The 15,713-nt window shown below is 38.3% G+C and overlaps 1 protein-coding gene across 2 annotated transcripts in view; it reads right to left on the minus strand.

Moving 5' to 3' along the window:
- The window catches only part of si:ch211-196i2.1 (collagen alpha-1(I) chain), a 205,912-nt gene that overhangs the window by 61,201 nt on the left and 128,998 nt on the right, over positions 1 to 15,713 (minus strand). For both annotated transcript variants that reach the window (XM_022676499.2, XM_049466433.1), the window contains 5 exons: positions 9,332 to 9,376; positions 8,016 to 8,135; positions 4,576 to 4,614; positions 4,412 to 4,465; positions 3,841 to 3,894 (listed from right to left, as the gene is read on the minus strand). In XM_022676499.2, the coding sequence (XP_022532220.2) occupies positions 3,841 to 3,894; positions 4,412 to 4,465; positions 4,576 to 4,614; positions 8,016 to 8,135; positions 9,332 to 9,376 (312 nt within the window). The remainder of the gene's footprint in view (positions 1 to 3,840; positions 3,895 to 4,411; positions 4,466 to 4,575; positions 4,615 to 8,015; positions 8,136 to 9,331; positions 9,377 to 15,713) is intronic.

Here is a 15,713-nt window from a genome sequence, read left to right on the forward strand (position 1 = left end):
GATCAGTTTTAGTTAAATGTTATTTCAATCAATCATATAGCAGATGAACACAGTGATTTACAGAAAGTGTGCAATCATTCTTTAAACTAAATTAAGCAGATGCATACATCAATATTTAGTAGATCTGCCTTTTGCAGAATTAACAGCCATTGTAATTTAGATGACAGATTTCCACACTCTTGGAATTTTAACCTCAGTGTCTTCATGAGGTAGTTGAATGAATTTCTGGAGGTGCTAAACAATAGTTTCTGCTTTTCCTTCACGTTATGAAGCTCCATCTCATCCCAATTAAATCACCTCAAATCACCATCTCAGTTCATCAGGTTTAGATCAGGGGATTGGGGAGGACACTGACACTGTATATCACTCACTGTCAGAGAAAAACAACATGTTTGTGCTTATACACAAGTGAATGTGCGTCCCCACAGGTCCTCATTTTTGTTTTATCGTATTTTTTGCATTATAAGGTGCAACATTTTCTTAAAAATGTGTCTTATAATCCGGTGTACCTTATGTATGAATTTTACCGGTCAGGTTGTAAGGAGAAGTAAAGTCACTCTGCTGAAGTACAGCTTAATACAGGAGTTTCAGTTTAGTTCTCCCACACCGAGCCTGGAGCAGCATTAGCATTAGCATTTGCCGGTTTAGAGGTGAGTATATATTAGACTGTCGTCTGCATGTTTATCCTGTTAAAATAAGATACATGGGACAAACCATGGATAACTGGAACACTGGTTCCCCAGTGTAGTGCTGTTGGGCGCTAGCTGTTAGCTGCTAAAGCTAATGCTGCCTTAGTGGAAATCTGGAAATCTAAGCTTACAAAAGCGCTTTATTCACCCAAAAAAATCAAATGTTCAGGAGAGAAATCTGTGTACATTAAAATCTAGTGTGTGTTTGAGAATTACAGTTCTGTTTACCTAGGTGCCCCTAGCAGCGAGACCTGCTGTAAAATTTTTCTTACTATTGTCACCATAGACTGTGAATAGCTGGACAGAGCATTGTCTCTTAAAAGTGAAGCCACCACAGGTCGGGCGCCCCCTGCTGTTCGGTTGCAGAAAGCTGTGTAACTCCACCCATCCCCAAAGGTTTCAATGGCAAAACAGAACAACTTTCAATCAAGTTTTTTTCCAATATACTGTAATTCTACCTCCATTATTTAAATGCAGCAGCTAGTGTAACCTCTGCTTATATTGTTAAATGTTTATATCCCCACAGAATTCGTTTTTTAAAACGTTATTCAGCTCTATTCAAAAAGGTGTGGTTATTGTAAAAGAGCTGTGTTACACCTAGCCGGGGTAGGACCAATGACTGTATGGGTGGGACCATAGACTGTGTGAGCTCTGTTGAGGCAGTCCTCAGGGGTGGGGTTATTTAAATGAGTAGGCTGTCTCTTCACAGTCTTTCTCTCTCCTCTGGTCTCTACTGCGCAGACTCGGGTTTCAGAATTACCAACATGGCGGAAGATTTTGGCTTCATTTTCATTGAATGAATGGGAACAGCAACATGGCATCCATCTTTTTTTACAGCCTCTGATTGTCACTTAAAATGCACCTTATAAAGCTTTATATATGAAAATAGACCAGCAAATTGACATTCCTTGATAGTGCACCTTATAATACTGTGCACATGAAAAAATACAGTGATCTTTATTAATCTTTGTGTTTGATTTCTTTAATTCTTAAAATAGGATTTAAAATGCCGTTTTTACTGCATTTTAACTTTACTTAACTTGAAGTAACCCTAATACAGCACACGCCTGGACCCTGTTTTTTAAGGACATAAGTCTTCTTCCTGTTTTTGTGGAATCATACTTCATTAATAACAGACCATCAGACTGTCCACCCAGTTCATCATCAGTTCACCACGTGTCACTGTCACACTCACTCCCACAAAAACCATAATGGAGATTTCAGACACTGCAGCTCCTGTTTATACAGTGGAATTTCAGAATTCTGAAGGGTGGAGTGTTTAATATCTTGTGCTTTAATTAAACAGCCGCACAGCTTTTAATGAAGTGACTCACATTTTATGTGAGCATGACTAGTATGTGGAATATTTGTGTAGGTTAAAAATATGACTGTTAAAATATTTTTACAAAATAAAAAAAAGTTATGAAGGAAGTGCAGTTTCTGGTTAATTATCTTCCAACACTTATTAAATCACGACAACACTGTTTTCTGTTTTCTCCCTGCACACAATGCAGTTCAATATATTCAAGCTTTTGCTGGTAGCTGGTTTTAGATGGTAAAGGTCCTTAACTCTGCTACAACTACAGGTGAAACGATATAATATTATTATAACACAATGCCCACAATAACAACAATATCAATTCTCTACGATACTTCACGGCATCTGTGTTACTGAATAAGCAAATACGAGGAATTATGAATTTATTGGTTTCAGTTTCACAGAATTTAACAACCAATATACTTTACTACAGGTTTACTCATTTGATTAGCGCCACCACGTGAAGTAATGGAGCAGTACTGTTAAATCTAATTGGTAGGTGAGTTTAGAGCATTTATGTTCCAATAAAATGATCAATATATACAAACAATGTATTTGCACACAATAACAAAATGACAGAATATATTGTGATACTGATATTTTGTCAGAAACCTAGTCAACTCTGAAATTTTGAGTTAGTCAAAGTCATTTTTTTTTCCAAAGCACATTTGAAACAACTCTGTCCAGTAGAATTTAAAACAAAAAGAAAAACAGAACAAACCAAAAACAGAACAAATCAAATTAAGCAGTTAGATAGGTTGGTAAGTAGGTAGGTAGGTACATAGATATGTTGGTAGGTTGGCACATATGTAGGTAGGTAGAAAAGTATGTAGGTTTTTAGGAAAATGTATGTGTGTATATAGATGGGTAAATATGAAGGTAGGTAAGTATGTATGAAGGTAGATAAGCATTTAGGTAAGTAGGGAAGGTAAAATGTATGTTGGTAGGTAGATAGATAGGTAAGTAGTTAGGTAGATATGGTAGATATGATACAGGGGTTGGACAATGAAACTGAAACACCTGGCATTTTAGTGTGGGAGGTTTCATGGCTAAATTGGAGCAGCCTGGCGGCCAATCTTCATTAATTGCACATTGCACCAGTAAGAGCAGAGTGTGAAGGTTCAATTATCAGGGTAAGAGCACAGTTTTGCTCAAAATTTTGCAAAGCACACAACATTATGGGTGACATACCAGAGTTCAAAAGAGGACAAATTGTTGGTGCACGTCTTGCTGGCGGTGTCACGGTATCCAGGGTAATGTCAGCATACCACCAAGAAGGACCAACCACATCCAACAGGATTAACTGTGGACGCTGTAAGAGGAAGCTGTCTGAAAGGGATGTTCGGGTGCTAACCCGGATTGTATCCAAAAAAACATAAAACCACGGCTGATCAAATCACGGCAGAATTCAATGTGCACCTCAACTCTCCTGTTTCCACCAGAACTGTCCGTCAGGACAATTAATTATTGTGGTCTAAAACCAGGTGTTTCAGTTTCATTGTCCAACCCCTGTAGATAGGTAGGTAAGTATGTGTGTAGGTAGGTATGTGTGTATGAAGGTAGGTAGGTATGTAGGTAGGTAGGGAGGTAGATATGTTTGTAAGTATGCAAATAGGTAGGCGAAGGGTAGATAGATAGGTAGGATTTAGGTAGATATGTTGGTAGGTAGTTAGGGAGGAAGATATGTTTGTAGGTAGGTACTTAGTTAGGCAGGTAAGTAGAAATATAGATTAGATGGGACTGCACTGTTAGGGTCTTTCTTCTCTTCATTTCATCCTTTGTGCATGGCCATAAAATAACAATGCGTTAGATGAGTATGTAACGGAAGCTCACCGTGTCTCCCCTGCGTCCTGGTGGTCCTATTTCTCCTGGGTCTCCTGGTGGTCCCTGATTGAGACAAGAAGACACATATACTGAGATTAGAGGTACTAATGCACTTAACAGAGAGTACAGCCCTTTACCGATGATGTATAATCATTCAGCCTAGATCCTAAGTGTTCACCTGTGTTTTCTGCTGCCAAGATAGCAATACACCAGAAATGTACATCAACAGACTTCACTTCCACTTCGTCATAGCTATTCTCCTAAAATGCTATTTTAATGGTGCCGGCGCAGGGCACAAAAATAAACTGTAGGCGGGGTAAAGAAGCACTGAGGGCCCACAGTGGACTTCTAATCATGTTGTACTGCAGGTATAGACAAGCTGTGTCATCACTCTAGATATGCAATTTACTTTTCTAATGACATAATTGAGTTATTGAGAAGTAGTGTATAGGCTTATTTGTTAACACGGGAAACAAGTTTCTGGCATTCTGGCAGATTGACTTTCATATTTGATTGTTTTGCAGAACTACTACCTCATCTTAGAGAAAAAACAACACAACAAAAAAATCCAGCATCTTACCTGTAAGCCTGGTTTCCCCATCTCTCCCTCTGGCCCAGGTAGACCCACCAATCTCTACAGGCTCACAGAGAACAGATCAGAGTCAGAGAGAGTCTGGATTCCAATTTGTGTCATTCGTCTATAGATTTATAACACATATAGTATGCATTGTTTTGCATACTTACAGGCCAACCAGCATTCAGCAGCTGGTAGAAATTGGTTTGCTGTGAAAATAGAAAAGGAATATGAAATTTTACTTAGCATCAGATGGAAGATAAAAGTAGCGGATTTAGCAGAATTTGCAGTACAACCTTGATGGGTAAATCACACCTTTCCCATTGGCTCCTGTTAATATCTACCACATTTTCGCACTTTAAAGCACACTTAATCCTTTCATTTTCCCAAAAACTGTCAGTGCCCCATATAATCCGGTGCGCCTTATGTATGAATACAGTAAAGGCACTCTGTTTAAGTACAGCGTTATACAGGAGTTTAAGTGAAGTTTTTCCAGCACTAAGGCTGGAGCAGTATTAGGATTAGCATTAGCACTTTATTGTGGCTAAACCCCAATCAGGCACTAATTTAGAATTACTGCATCCTGTGTAACTGTGAATGTAATTTATGTATATGCTATGATGACATATCAGCTGAATCTAGATCAGTTCAGTTTAGCTTTTAACCAGAATAAAAAAAGCTATGTAGGCTGAACAAATTATAATTGACTGCACATGAAGGAATATCTTAAAATTATTTAAAAAAAAAAATCATGTTAAGTGAAACATTAAGTATATATCATGATAAAATAATCTGTATAAAACATAAGTTTATTTTGTGTAATTGATATACATATTTTTTATGTACATTAGGCTTTTTTTTCCAGTGTATCAGAGGTGAGACGCTGTCTCCATTCTGCAGAGCTAAAAGCTGGCAGGACAGGAAAAGGCTGATTGATGGGGTTACAGTGATCCTGATCTGGCTATGCTCCATCAAACAGGGGGAGTTTAGCCTTTAGCTTTAGTGATGTCAATGACCTGCGACCTCCTGCAACTGAGCACTGACAGTGAAACTGCCCTCTTCCTCATCTGAAATCATTAGGAGTGTCTGTCTGTACAGTACAGTCTGGTTCAAAGGCTGTGAGTAACAAATAGACCATTATCACAAGACGAGAATGCTCCTCTTTCCCAGACAGCATCTTTATTCAATCCCGGGCCGGACTGTGGGACCTGGCTCTGCGCTAACACAAGGTGCAGCTGTGCAGCGACGGCTACATGAAAGAGCTGAGGGATGGAGAGCGGTTGAGTGAGTTTTTGGGCAGCTCTCAGGAACCGCAGTGCAGATAAAACTTTAAAGTAATAGTTCAGTGGGTTCGAGTCAGCCAAAAATGTTTTTTTTTTTCTTTACATTTGAGCTGAAGGTTAATGAAGCTAATAAGTCGCAGAGAAGTAGAAGAAGGACAATTCAAACTGCGTTCCTAAACTGTGACACAACTATATCATATTGTTGAGTTATCTAAAAGCTTTCTTATCTGATGAACCTGTATGACTTTTAACTAAAACATGGATGAAGGAAGTACACCCGATTTTCTCCTTAATTTAGAAGGCCAAATACCCAATTCCAAATTATATGATCCCCCCTTATTACTAGTAATGGCCCAACACTGTAAATGCACCATAAGTTTGAACTAAAACCAAATTGACTCCAATCAGCATGTGTAGTCATTCCTCTGGGCTACCTTAAATAAACTTCATACAGTGTTGTTAAAAAAATGTTGGCCACTTCCTGATTTCTTATTCTTTTGCATGTTTGTCAAACCTAAATGTTTTAGATCACCAAACAAATTTAAATATTTGATAAAACAATGAAGATCTTTATTATGAAAAACAACAGAACAGAAATGATCACTTAAATAAGACCAGCCCGACCAAATTAATAGACCAAAAGATCTTAAAAAGCTAGTCATCATGCAGCAATTCAAAGAAATTCAGGAACAAACAAAAAAGAAATTAATTAAGATCTATCAGTCGGAAAAGGTTTTAAAGAAATTTTGAAAACCAAGTTTAAAGTCAAGTTGAAACACAAGAGTGACCAGACTACCGAAATTACCAGAAATGATCATATTATCAGACTAACACAGTGATATTTAAGAAGTGAACTGAAGTTTATAGGATTTACAGAAAGTGTGCAATAATTCTTTAATCAAAATTAGGCAGGTGCATAAATTTAGGCACCCTTGTCATTTTATTCATTTAAATACATTTAGCACTAATTATTGGAACATAAAATTTGTTTGATAAGCTCCTTGACCCTTGATCTACAAACACAGGGGAATCCAATTATGAGAAAGGGTCTTCTTTGCATCTTCTCTGAAAAGTGGCAACATGGAAGCCTCAACACACAACTCTCAAATGACCTGAAAACAAAGATTGTTCATCATCATGGTTTAGGGGAAGTATATAAAAAGCTCAGATCACAGAGATTTCAGCTGTCAGTTTCCACTGTGAGGAACATAGTGAGGAAATGGAAGAACCACAGGTATAGTCAGATAAGCAGAGCCAAAGGATGGTAAGAACAGTTATAGTGAACCCACAGGTCAGCTCCAAAGACCTACATCATCATCTTACTGCAGATGGTGTCACTGTGCATCGTTCAACTATTCAGCACACTTTGCACAAGGAGAAGCTGTATTGGAGAGTAATTAATGCAGAAGAAGCCTTTTCTGCGCCACAAACAGAGTCGCTTGAGGTATGCTAAAGCTAAAGCACATTTGAAGAAGCCAGCTTCTTCAAATTTTGGAATAAGGTTCTGTGGACTAATGAATCTAAAAGTGAGTTATTTGGAAGGCGGTATGCATGGTGTTGGGGTGCCCAAATTTATGCACCTGCCTAATTTTGGTTAAAGAATTATTGCACACTTTCTGTAAATCCTATAAACTTCATTTCATTTCTAAATTATCACTGTGTTCGTTTGATATATGATATTTTTAACTGAAATTGCTCATGCTGAACAACTAATGATTTATAAAGGAAAACCATGAAAATTTCAGGGGTGCCCAAATTTCTCATACCACCGTAGCTTCATGCTAAATTGCATAGAAATCAGAACCTTCTTCTTGTATTTCCTTTCATGCTTCCACTCCAGACAGCTCCGTCCAATAAGCAGAGAGAATGTTTTCACATGGTTTCATGCAAAACACAATTTGGCTGCAAATGTAGGAGCATTTGATCAAAAACCTTGCTTGACTAGTTTTGAGACAAACAGTCAAACATAACACAACATTCTGCCACCTGATGTGGTCTGCTGCAAACTGATCTCCAAACCCCACTGTAGCTCTACAAACTCCATTAAACAACATATTACAAATTAGACACACATTTCTGAATAGCTTAAACATAACAGTGACAACCATCAATGGATTATTCGAGAATAACTGTGGAAATAATTATGTAATTATCAGTGATCCAAAATCATCTAAAGCAGGTGGAAATACAGGCCAAGATTCATAAGAAGGAAGAAGACACGCTGAATGAGACACCAGAATGCAGAATCTAAACCCAACATGAGCCTGAGGAATATTCTGATCAATCTGATGCAATAAGAAACAGTAAACACAAAAAACACAACTTACCCGAAAGGCGGCCCAGTCCTCTGCTGTGTTCCTCCATAGATAAACGTTGGGCGGTCCTGGTGGCCCCGGTGGTCCAGGGTTTCCAGGGCGACCTGGACGACCCTCTGGACCATCACTACCCTGAGAGATAAATGTAAAAGCTGTAAGATCTTTAAGAGTCGTTTCCACTTCTGCACTTTTCAGTTCAGTTCATTTTACTCTGGTTTGTCCTAGTCAAATTCATCTGTAATCAGAGCCTTCTTCCTGTATTTACTTTCCTGTTCCCGCCCCAGACAGCTCTGACCAAAAGGCCAACAGGCCAACCAGGACTGCCTCAGGAAAGGAAGAGCAAAAGTTACCTCTGTTACACATACTCATTACCAGCCTCAGAAACTGAGGAAAATCCAGAACAAATATTTTTATTTAAAATTTGGAAGTAATTTTGTCAGTAATTTATAAAATGAAACAACAATGTTTTGAAAAACATTTTACTCAAACATATACTGTACCTATAAATAGTAAAATCCGAGAAATTGATCAATTTTTAAGCAATCTCACATTCCCCCAGCAGGTTGTGGCATTTATTTTATGGTAATTTTAAATGCAAAACAACTGTACAGGTCTGAATACACTGTAACAAAAACAAAGTCAGTATTCAAATTTATCTAATTTCAAAGCAATAAATCATATATTTTTCTCTGATAAGATGTTTTGACATACTTACTAAGCATTGTAAATATAGGATTATTTTGCTTATTTTAGAAATAATTAACTTTATCAGTTTTAGACTTAGAATTTTCACCTTATTTTAATCTAGTCATCTAAAAAAAATACAAAAAGTCACTGGTCATGTTATTCTGATTGTTGCTTGATTTAAGACTTATTTCACTCATTTTAAGACTTTTCGATTGCTTATTTTGAGAAATCTTACTCAGAAAAAAATTGGTTACTCCATTGATAGATTGTGCTAAGCATTTATGTCTAGATTTACATAGTTTGTCTAGTTTTTGCCGATTAATTTTTTTGCAGCGTAACGGCTTATCTCTGCAGCCGCTCCCGCAGGCATTTGGACTCGGGCGCAGACACGGTGCAGATGAGAGCAGTCAGTGAGCATCATGACGGGTCACGAAAGGTCAACACTCACAACCAGAAGCACATGAACTGTTAAGTGAACTTCAGCAATAAAACAGAGCTGTGGCCTCAGGGACCGCTCTCCACGTCCTAATTCAACATGAAAGCACAGAGACGGGGCTAAAACACACACAGTCACGCAGACTCTGATCACCTCCTCGCTCTGCTCATCACTAAACACTCAGCACGAGGAGACTGTCGCTCACCTTGTCACCTTTCAACCCGGGATAGCCCTCGTTGCCTGGACAGCCCTAATGTATGCAAAAAAAGAAAAAAAAAAGAAAAACAATATTACAGACACACTGAAGCATTAAGATTCAAACAATATGGCAAAACAGGTTATAATACTTTTAGACATTTCTACAGAACACATTTTTCCCTTTTCTATTATTTTTGGGGTACATTTGACCCAATTAAATGTTTAATGTCTTTAAATAAATTACTGCTAATTACTGAAAGTGACTTTTCCTAATTTACTGTGGACAACAGGGTAAACATAAAATTAACATGAGGTCATGCTGGGTGGTTAATGCGGTACACATTGTTCACATACTGCGATACCGCTAGAGGCGCTGCGAAGTGTCATGTAGAGCATACTGGTAGAGCTCGCTAGCTAACGATAGGCAGGTAACATAACAAGCTAATAGACTGGAGTAATGGTAGCTCAGTTCTGAGGAGTCAAATGCTCATCTCATGCCTTCCTGTCTGGAGAGAAATGAGGGAGAGCAGCACTTTATCTGAGGAGCTTCTGCTGCTGTTCCTCACCATATGAAAGATTTTCTTTGAGTAAAAAAGAAAAACAACAGCAAACAGCAATTATTCACTCAGAAAGAGACAAATGGAATTGCGCAATTAATCCACAGCTCTGAAAAATTTGCCTTTCTTCTCCTAGACAAGCCCAGAATCAGTTTTGGGTATAGAATTATTTATTCAGCACAAGTGTTAAAGCTCCCTAAAACTCTGAATATAATGTGAACATAGACTTCAAAAGCAGTAACTATATTGAATATATTAATACTGTGGCTTAAAGGATAAGTTTAATGCATAGTGATAGTTTTATTTATTTGTTAACAAGAGAAAAAAAGGGAATTATGGTTGATTTTCATATTGTAATGCCTATACTATCTTCAATAATAACATATTGTAAACTGATATTAAACTTGTGTCTTACTTGGGTAATAAAAAAAAAGCGTTTGAGAAATATCTCTTTTGAAAACTAAAACATTGAGTATTTTACATCCATTTATAGTGCTTATGAAACTATCTGAAATATTTACTTTTGTAAAGGAAGCCATGTTAAAGGTGTTGCAGTATCTCTTTTTAAGGTCTATTGTTTAATATTCTTCATAATAAAAAATAGTGTGATATACCATGAAACTGTCAGAATATTAAAAGAAAATACATAATATACATTTTAGGTCATAGCACCCAGCACTAAAATGATGTTTTTATAGTCCTGTACACATGTTGTAGACATCAGTGTTCTTTGGGGTAAGTTTGAGCCCAGGCTGTAATAGCGGTATAAAACATAATACAAATATGCAATGCAATTTTACAAAGAACTTTAGGGCCGAGAACCACTGAACCAGTGACTCCACATGACACAGGGGCGGGGATTCTCAAGAAAACTTTGATATTTCTCATGCTATGGAGCAGAATATGATTTCTATAAAGAGGCAAACATATAAAAGATTTACTACAGCCCTCTAAACCAGTTCTTTTGGTGCCCTGTGGGCTTTTTCTCTCTGCTCTCTGCTCTCTCTCAACTGAAAATGACATCTAAGGAAAGGTTTTCTGTCAGTAAAGAGTAAAAGTGACATAGATGAGAATGAGACGAAGGAGAATCCTGATTATGAGGAATCCTCCTCTGATGAAAATGAGCCCCTGATGGCAAGGCGACCAGTCATAACAAAAGCACTGTGCTTTTTTTGTTTGTGCTGTTCTGTTTAATTGGCTCTTGTCTGCTGTATTTATTGTATTTATTGTAGTGTTATAAATCTGTGTTGCACATTTGCTATACATGTGCACTATACTTGGTCTCAGTCACAAGCAAAAACACTATCTCCCCACTTATGGATAGACTTAGTACTGCTAATATTGTAAAAATGGTGCCAGGTTCCAGGTCCAAAACAGATAATCAGCATTTGAGCTGTTCAGAACACCATTAATCGAAAAGGAAATACTACTTTAGAAAAGAAATTTTGAAGAGGGCATGTGTTTAGAGACTTGGGTGTAACCCACCTGTGAGCCTACATTGGGTTTCTCATTTAAGCATTAATCCATGTTGTCAGCGTGTCCTATGCTTTGATTACAGAGAAGCAATGCATGGCTGATGAAAGTTCGACAAACTCACAGCAATATGGGATGTATGGAACAAGTGGGTTCAGGGATTATCCTTACTTTATAATCTATTTACAAGGTTTTTAAAAAATAAAAGACCATTCAGAGGCCCAGAGAGTCTGGGGGACTGCTGTGTCTTGTGAAGAATCCAGAGGAATAAGGATGTGTTAGGCTAAAGCTTAGCAGACCCTATTACCGTCTCCTCAGCTAGCTAACTGAGCATTGTGCATTAATCAGATCCATATATACAGTGTTGCAACTGTAAGCTGTTACCAACCAATCAATGCAGATTTTACAATTGTTTTCATGAATCCACTAGTAAATGATTACATATAATAGCATAATTGTAAATAGGCTTGTAAAACTGCATCTGAGCAGCAAAGAACAATCCAAAATACTCACTAAATGCATTCTTTAACACCGTAAACTCACTCATAATGAGGTTAAACCATCTGGGCTGGTTCTATAGTCCTAAACTATTTTTTTTTTTTGTGCATGTGTAAACAGGGTGCTAACAGTATAGTTTATACTGTGGTCTTGGCCTGTAAAAGCAGGCACTAAAATACCTGGTTTACAAGGCAATCCTCCCCAGAGTTTAAACAGTCTTCAAGTTAATAAAACGATGACCCTGAAAGTCTCATTAACCACACCAATAAGAAAAAATCTTTAACCCATAGACCTGCCATTCACCATCCAAACAATCATCCTAGAGGACAAGACCCCAGTTAAAAAGCTTCCAGCAAGCATGACTGCTCAGTTTTACTGGAAGGAAATGTTACTTCATCCAGGTGTCTTACATCTCAAAGCCAGCAACTCTGCAGTGACAGTTAGACCCCAGTCTCTGTTAAAAGATACTGTACATAACTACAAGACCACACTGTTAATTTCTGCATTAGCTAGCCAAGCATGCTAAAATAACAAGCTAATGGATATTGGGTACAGTTACAGTAGCAGTCTGACAGTCAAACACCTTAAATTCAGGGGGGTAAATGTATTAATGAATTAATTTTTACAATGTTCTGCATTGTAGATTAGTACTAAAATCATCCAAACTTTGAAGGAAAAACACAAAATAGAATTATTTAGTAAATAAAAAAAGGATTAAAGAAACCAGAATATGTTTTATATTTTAGATTCTTCAAAGTAGCACCTCTTGCTTAAATGAGATTTCTCAGTCAGTTTTATGAGGTAGAGTCACCTGGAATTCAGGCTTTCAGTTAACAGCTGTGCTGAACTCGTCAAGAGTTAATTATTAACTATTAACTTGAATTTCTTGTCTCTTAATGTGTTTGAGAGCATCAGTTGTAAAGTAGTCGAGAGGTAGAGTTACAGGTATACAGTGAATAACCCTATTTGATTAATGTTCTAATCCAGACGTTGTCCAATCCGGACCCAAACCGAAAATCTACTGAAAAGGATTTAATTCTGACAGTGTTCATTTAAGGCGGTGGAACTTTTATTGTCTTTATGGTTTATGTGCTTTTCAGCGCAGTAAACTTACAGACCAATCACGTGTGCTGTAAAATCACCAAACACTCTCCTCTACCAATCAGATCTGTGCAGATGCGAGAGCGCGGAGCCACACAGGCGAAGCAGTGAAGTGGGAGAAGTGGGAGAATAAAGCGAGAAAAGCTAATACAGATGGTGCGCACCAGAAAACTAAATACTACATTTATAAAACATACTAACAGTAATGTAAGCGAGCGCTGTTACTTAGAGGAATTAAAGACAAACAACCAAGACAAGGGTGCAAAATATTCCACGTTACTGCACCTGATCAGAACTCCTCAGCAAGAAAAAAAAAACTCCCTCGCTCGCAGGCGCGCTCTCCCCACTCCCAAAACAAGCCAGCCCCCAGGGGACAAAAAGCATTAGCAACTCCCCCCATCAGTTTTACCCACAACATAATAAAGTATGCTACATAACATTAAATAAAATAAAACTACTGTTGAGTTATAACACAAGTTAACATTGGCGACGGCCCCGAACTTAGCCTGATGAAATTTTCTCTAACTGTACCAAACTGAATTCTAATTAAATACCCCTGTTCTAATCTATACTATGGCAAGAATTACACAACTAAACAAAGTTTAAAATCTAAAAAGAATTTCAAGAACTATGAAATATCTTCAATTGCTGTCGCAAAGACCTTAAAAAAATTATTATGATGAAACTGGCACTCATCAGGACCACCCTCGGAAAAGAAGAGCCTCATCTAGTGACTTGCTACAGTCAATAGGTACAGATCCCTCCCTCCAACGAAGTCTGCTGGCTAGTCCTGCTGTGTACTGGGGTTCTCAACCAGGAGACCGAAATGAGAAATAATTCAACTGATCTAGTGGGTGGGGCTCTGGTGTGGGTTGACAGGCGAGGGGTGGTGCCAGGGTGGTTCTATACATCTATACATGTTTTAGCTGACTCACACAAAAATATATTTATTCCTCTGGATGAATGTTAATACCAGGTGTGAACAGGGACAGTTCCTAAACTAACTATTCACAAGCAACTTCTAATATCCAGAATAATCTCCTGGTGAATGTGGCGGGCTGTATCACACGCCCCACCACAGAGGTGAAAATAACAGATATTTACACAGAGAAGAGCAGAGCAAAGCAAACAAACACATACCTGTAGGCTCCTCTAAATCTCTTAATACAATAAAATTACTAATAAATTACAAGGCACGTAGTGGAATGCACACAAACACACACAAGAATGTCCACACGTGGGTCTTAGTTGTGTAAATGTGGAACACAGTGTACAAACTGCTCACGACAACATCTTATCATTTTAATCATTTTATCTTAAATGCTGATACATCTGATTGTTAGCATTAAAGGAGCTGTTAACTTGCGGTTCCTGAGCCTGGTAACTCTAATGAACTTATTTTGTGCAACAGAGGTAACTCCTGCCCTTTTTTTACTGGGGAGGTCCTGATGAGAGCCAGTTTCATCATAACATTTGACGGTATTCTGACTGCAATTGAGGATACTTTCAAATTTCTTGATTTTTTTCAGATTGACTGACTTTAAAGTATTTTTTTTTACTTAGTTAAGTACTGTAGTTCTTGCCAAAATATGAATTAAAACATTACCATATTTTTCGCACTATAAGGTGCCTTATAATCCGGTGTGCCTTAGGTATGAATTGTACCAGTTATGTTGTAAGGAGTTTCAGTTTTCAACACCGAGACTGGAGCAGCATTAGCCACTAATTGCGCTAAGCGCTAGCTTTTTCACCGCTCAGAGGTGAGAATTATCAGGCTGTAGTCTGCTGCTAACCCCAGCTACCTCTGCTGGAACAGCATTAGCATTAGCCCCTAAGCACGCAAAGCACTAGCCCTTTCAATGTTCACAGGTTAGTATATCGGTCTGTAGCCTGTGTGTTTACTGTGTTAAAACGACTTATGTGCGACGAACCGCTAGCTAATAGCCTTTGCTATTACAGAGGAAACACTCAGGTTTCCTCAGTGTAGCGCTGTTGAGCAGTTAGCTGTTAATGCTAATGCTGCTTCACCCTGGCTAACCAGAACACTCAGGGTTCCTCAGTTTAGCGCTGTTGGGCGGCTAATGCTAATGCTGCTGCACCCAGCCTTAATGGAAATATGGAAATCTAAGCTTTCTCTACATAAACAGAAGAGCTTTACTCACCCTAATGAACAGTTTTCAGGAGAGAAATATGTGTAGATTAATATCCAGATGTATAAAAGTGTTATCCACAGGCTCCTTCGTTAACAGTTTTTCAGGTTTTCTTGAAAACTTTTTTTTTAAATTACAGTTTTGTTTACTTAGCTTAGCTTTACTTAACTTAGTTAACCCACCCACCACCATCCAGCGGTGAGACCTGCTGAGTGAGAAGGAAAACATGGCAACACCCCTGTTCCTTACTAGTGTTGCATAATGTGCCTTATAATTCGGCGCGTCTTATCTATAAAAATAGACCACAAAATAGACATTTATTGATAGTACTCAAAATGGGCTAATTACTGTATAACAACTCTACCGCTTCACAACAAACCTTTAATAAAGAAAAAAATTGAATTTAATTGAGTCATGTGACGCGGGGCAGGAAATGAGGGAGGGTGCCTCTCAACCTCTTCCTGCTGCTGCCTTTTATTCTCTGCCAGTGGGGCATCCTGCCTTCATGTGGGCAGCGGCAGCAGCAGGCCTGAGTCAGAGCTGTAGGAGGGGCGCAGGGGGGGGCCTGTAGTGGCTCTGTGGCCCTGGCTCTTGGCCAGGCGGTTCCATA

The sequence above is a fragment of the Astyanax mexicanus genome, chromosome 17, assembly GCF_023375975.1.
Source record: "Astyanax mexicanus isolate ESR-SI-001 chromosome 17, AstMex3_surface, whole genome shotgun sequence".
Classification (NCBI taxonomy): domain Eukaryota; kingdom Metazoa; phylum Chordata; class Actinopteri; order Characiformes; family Acestrorhamphidae; genus Astyanax; species Astyanax mexicanus.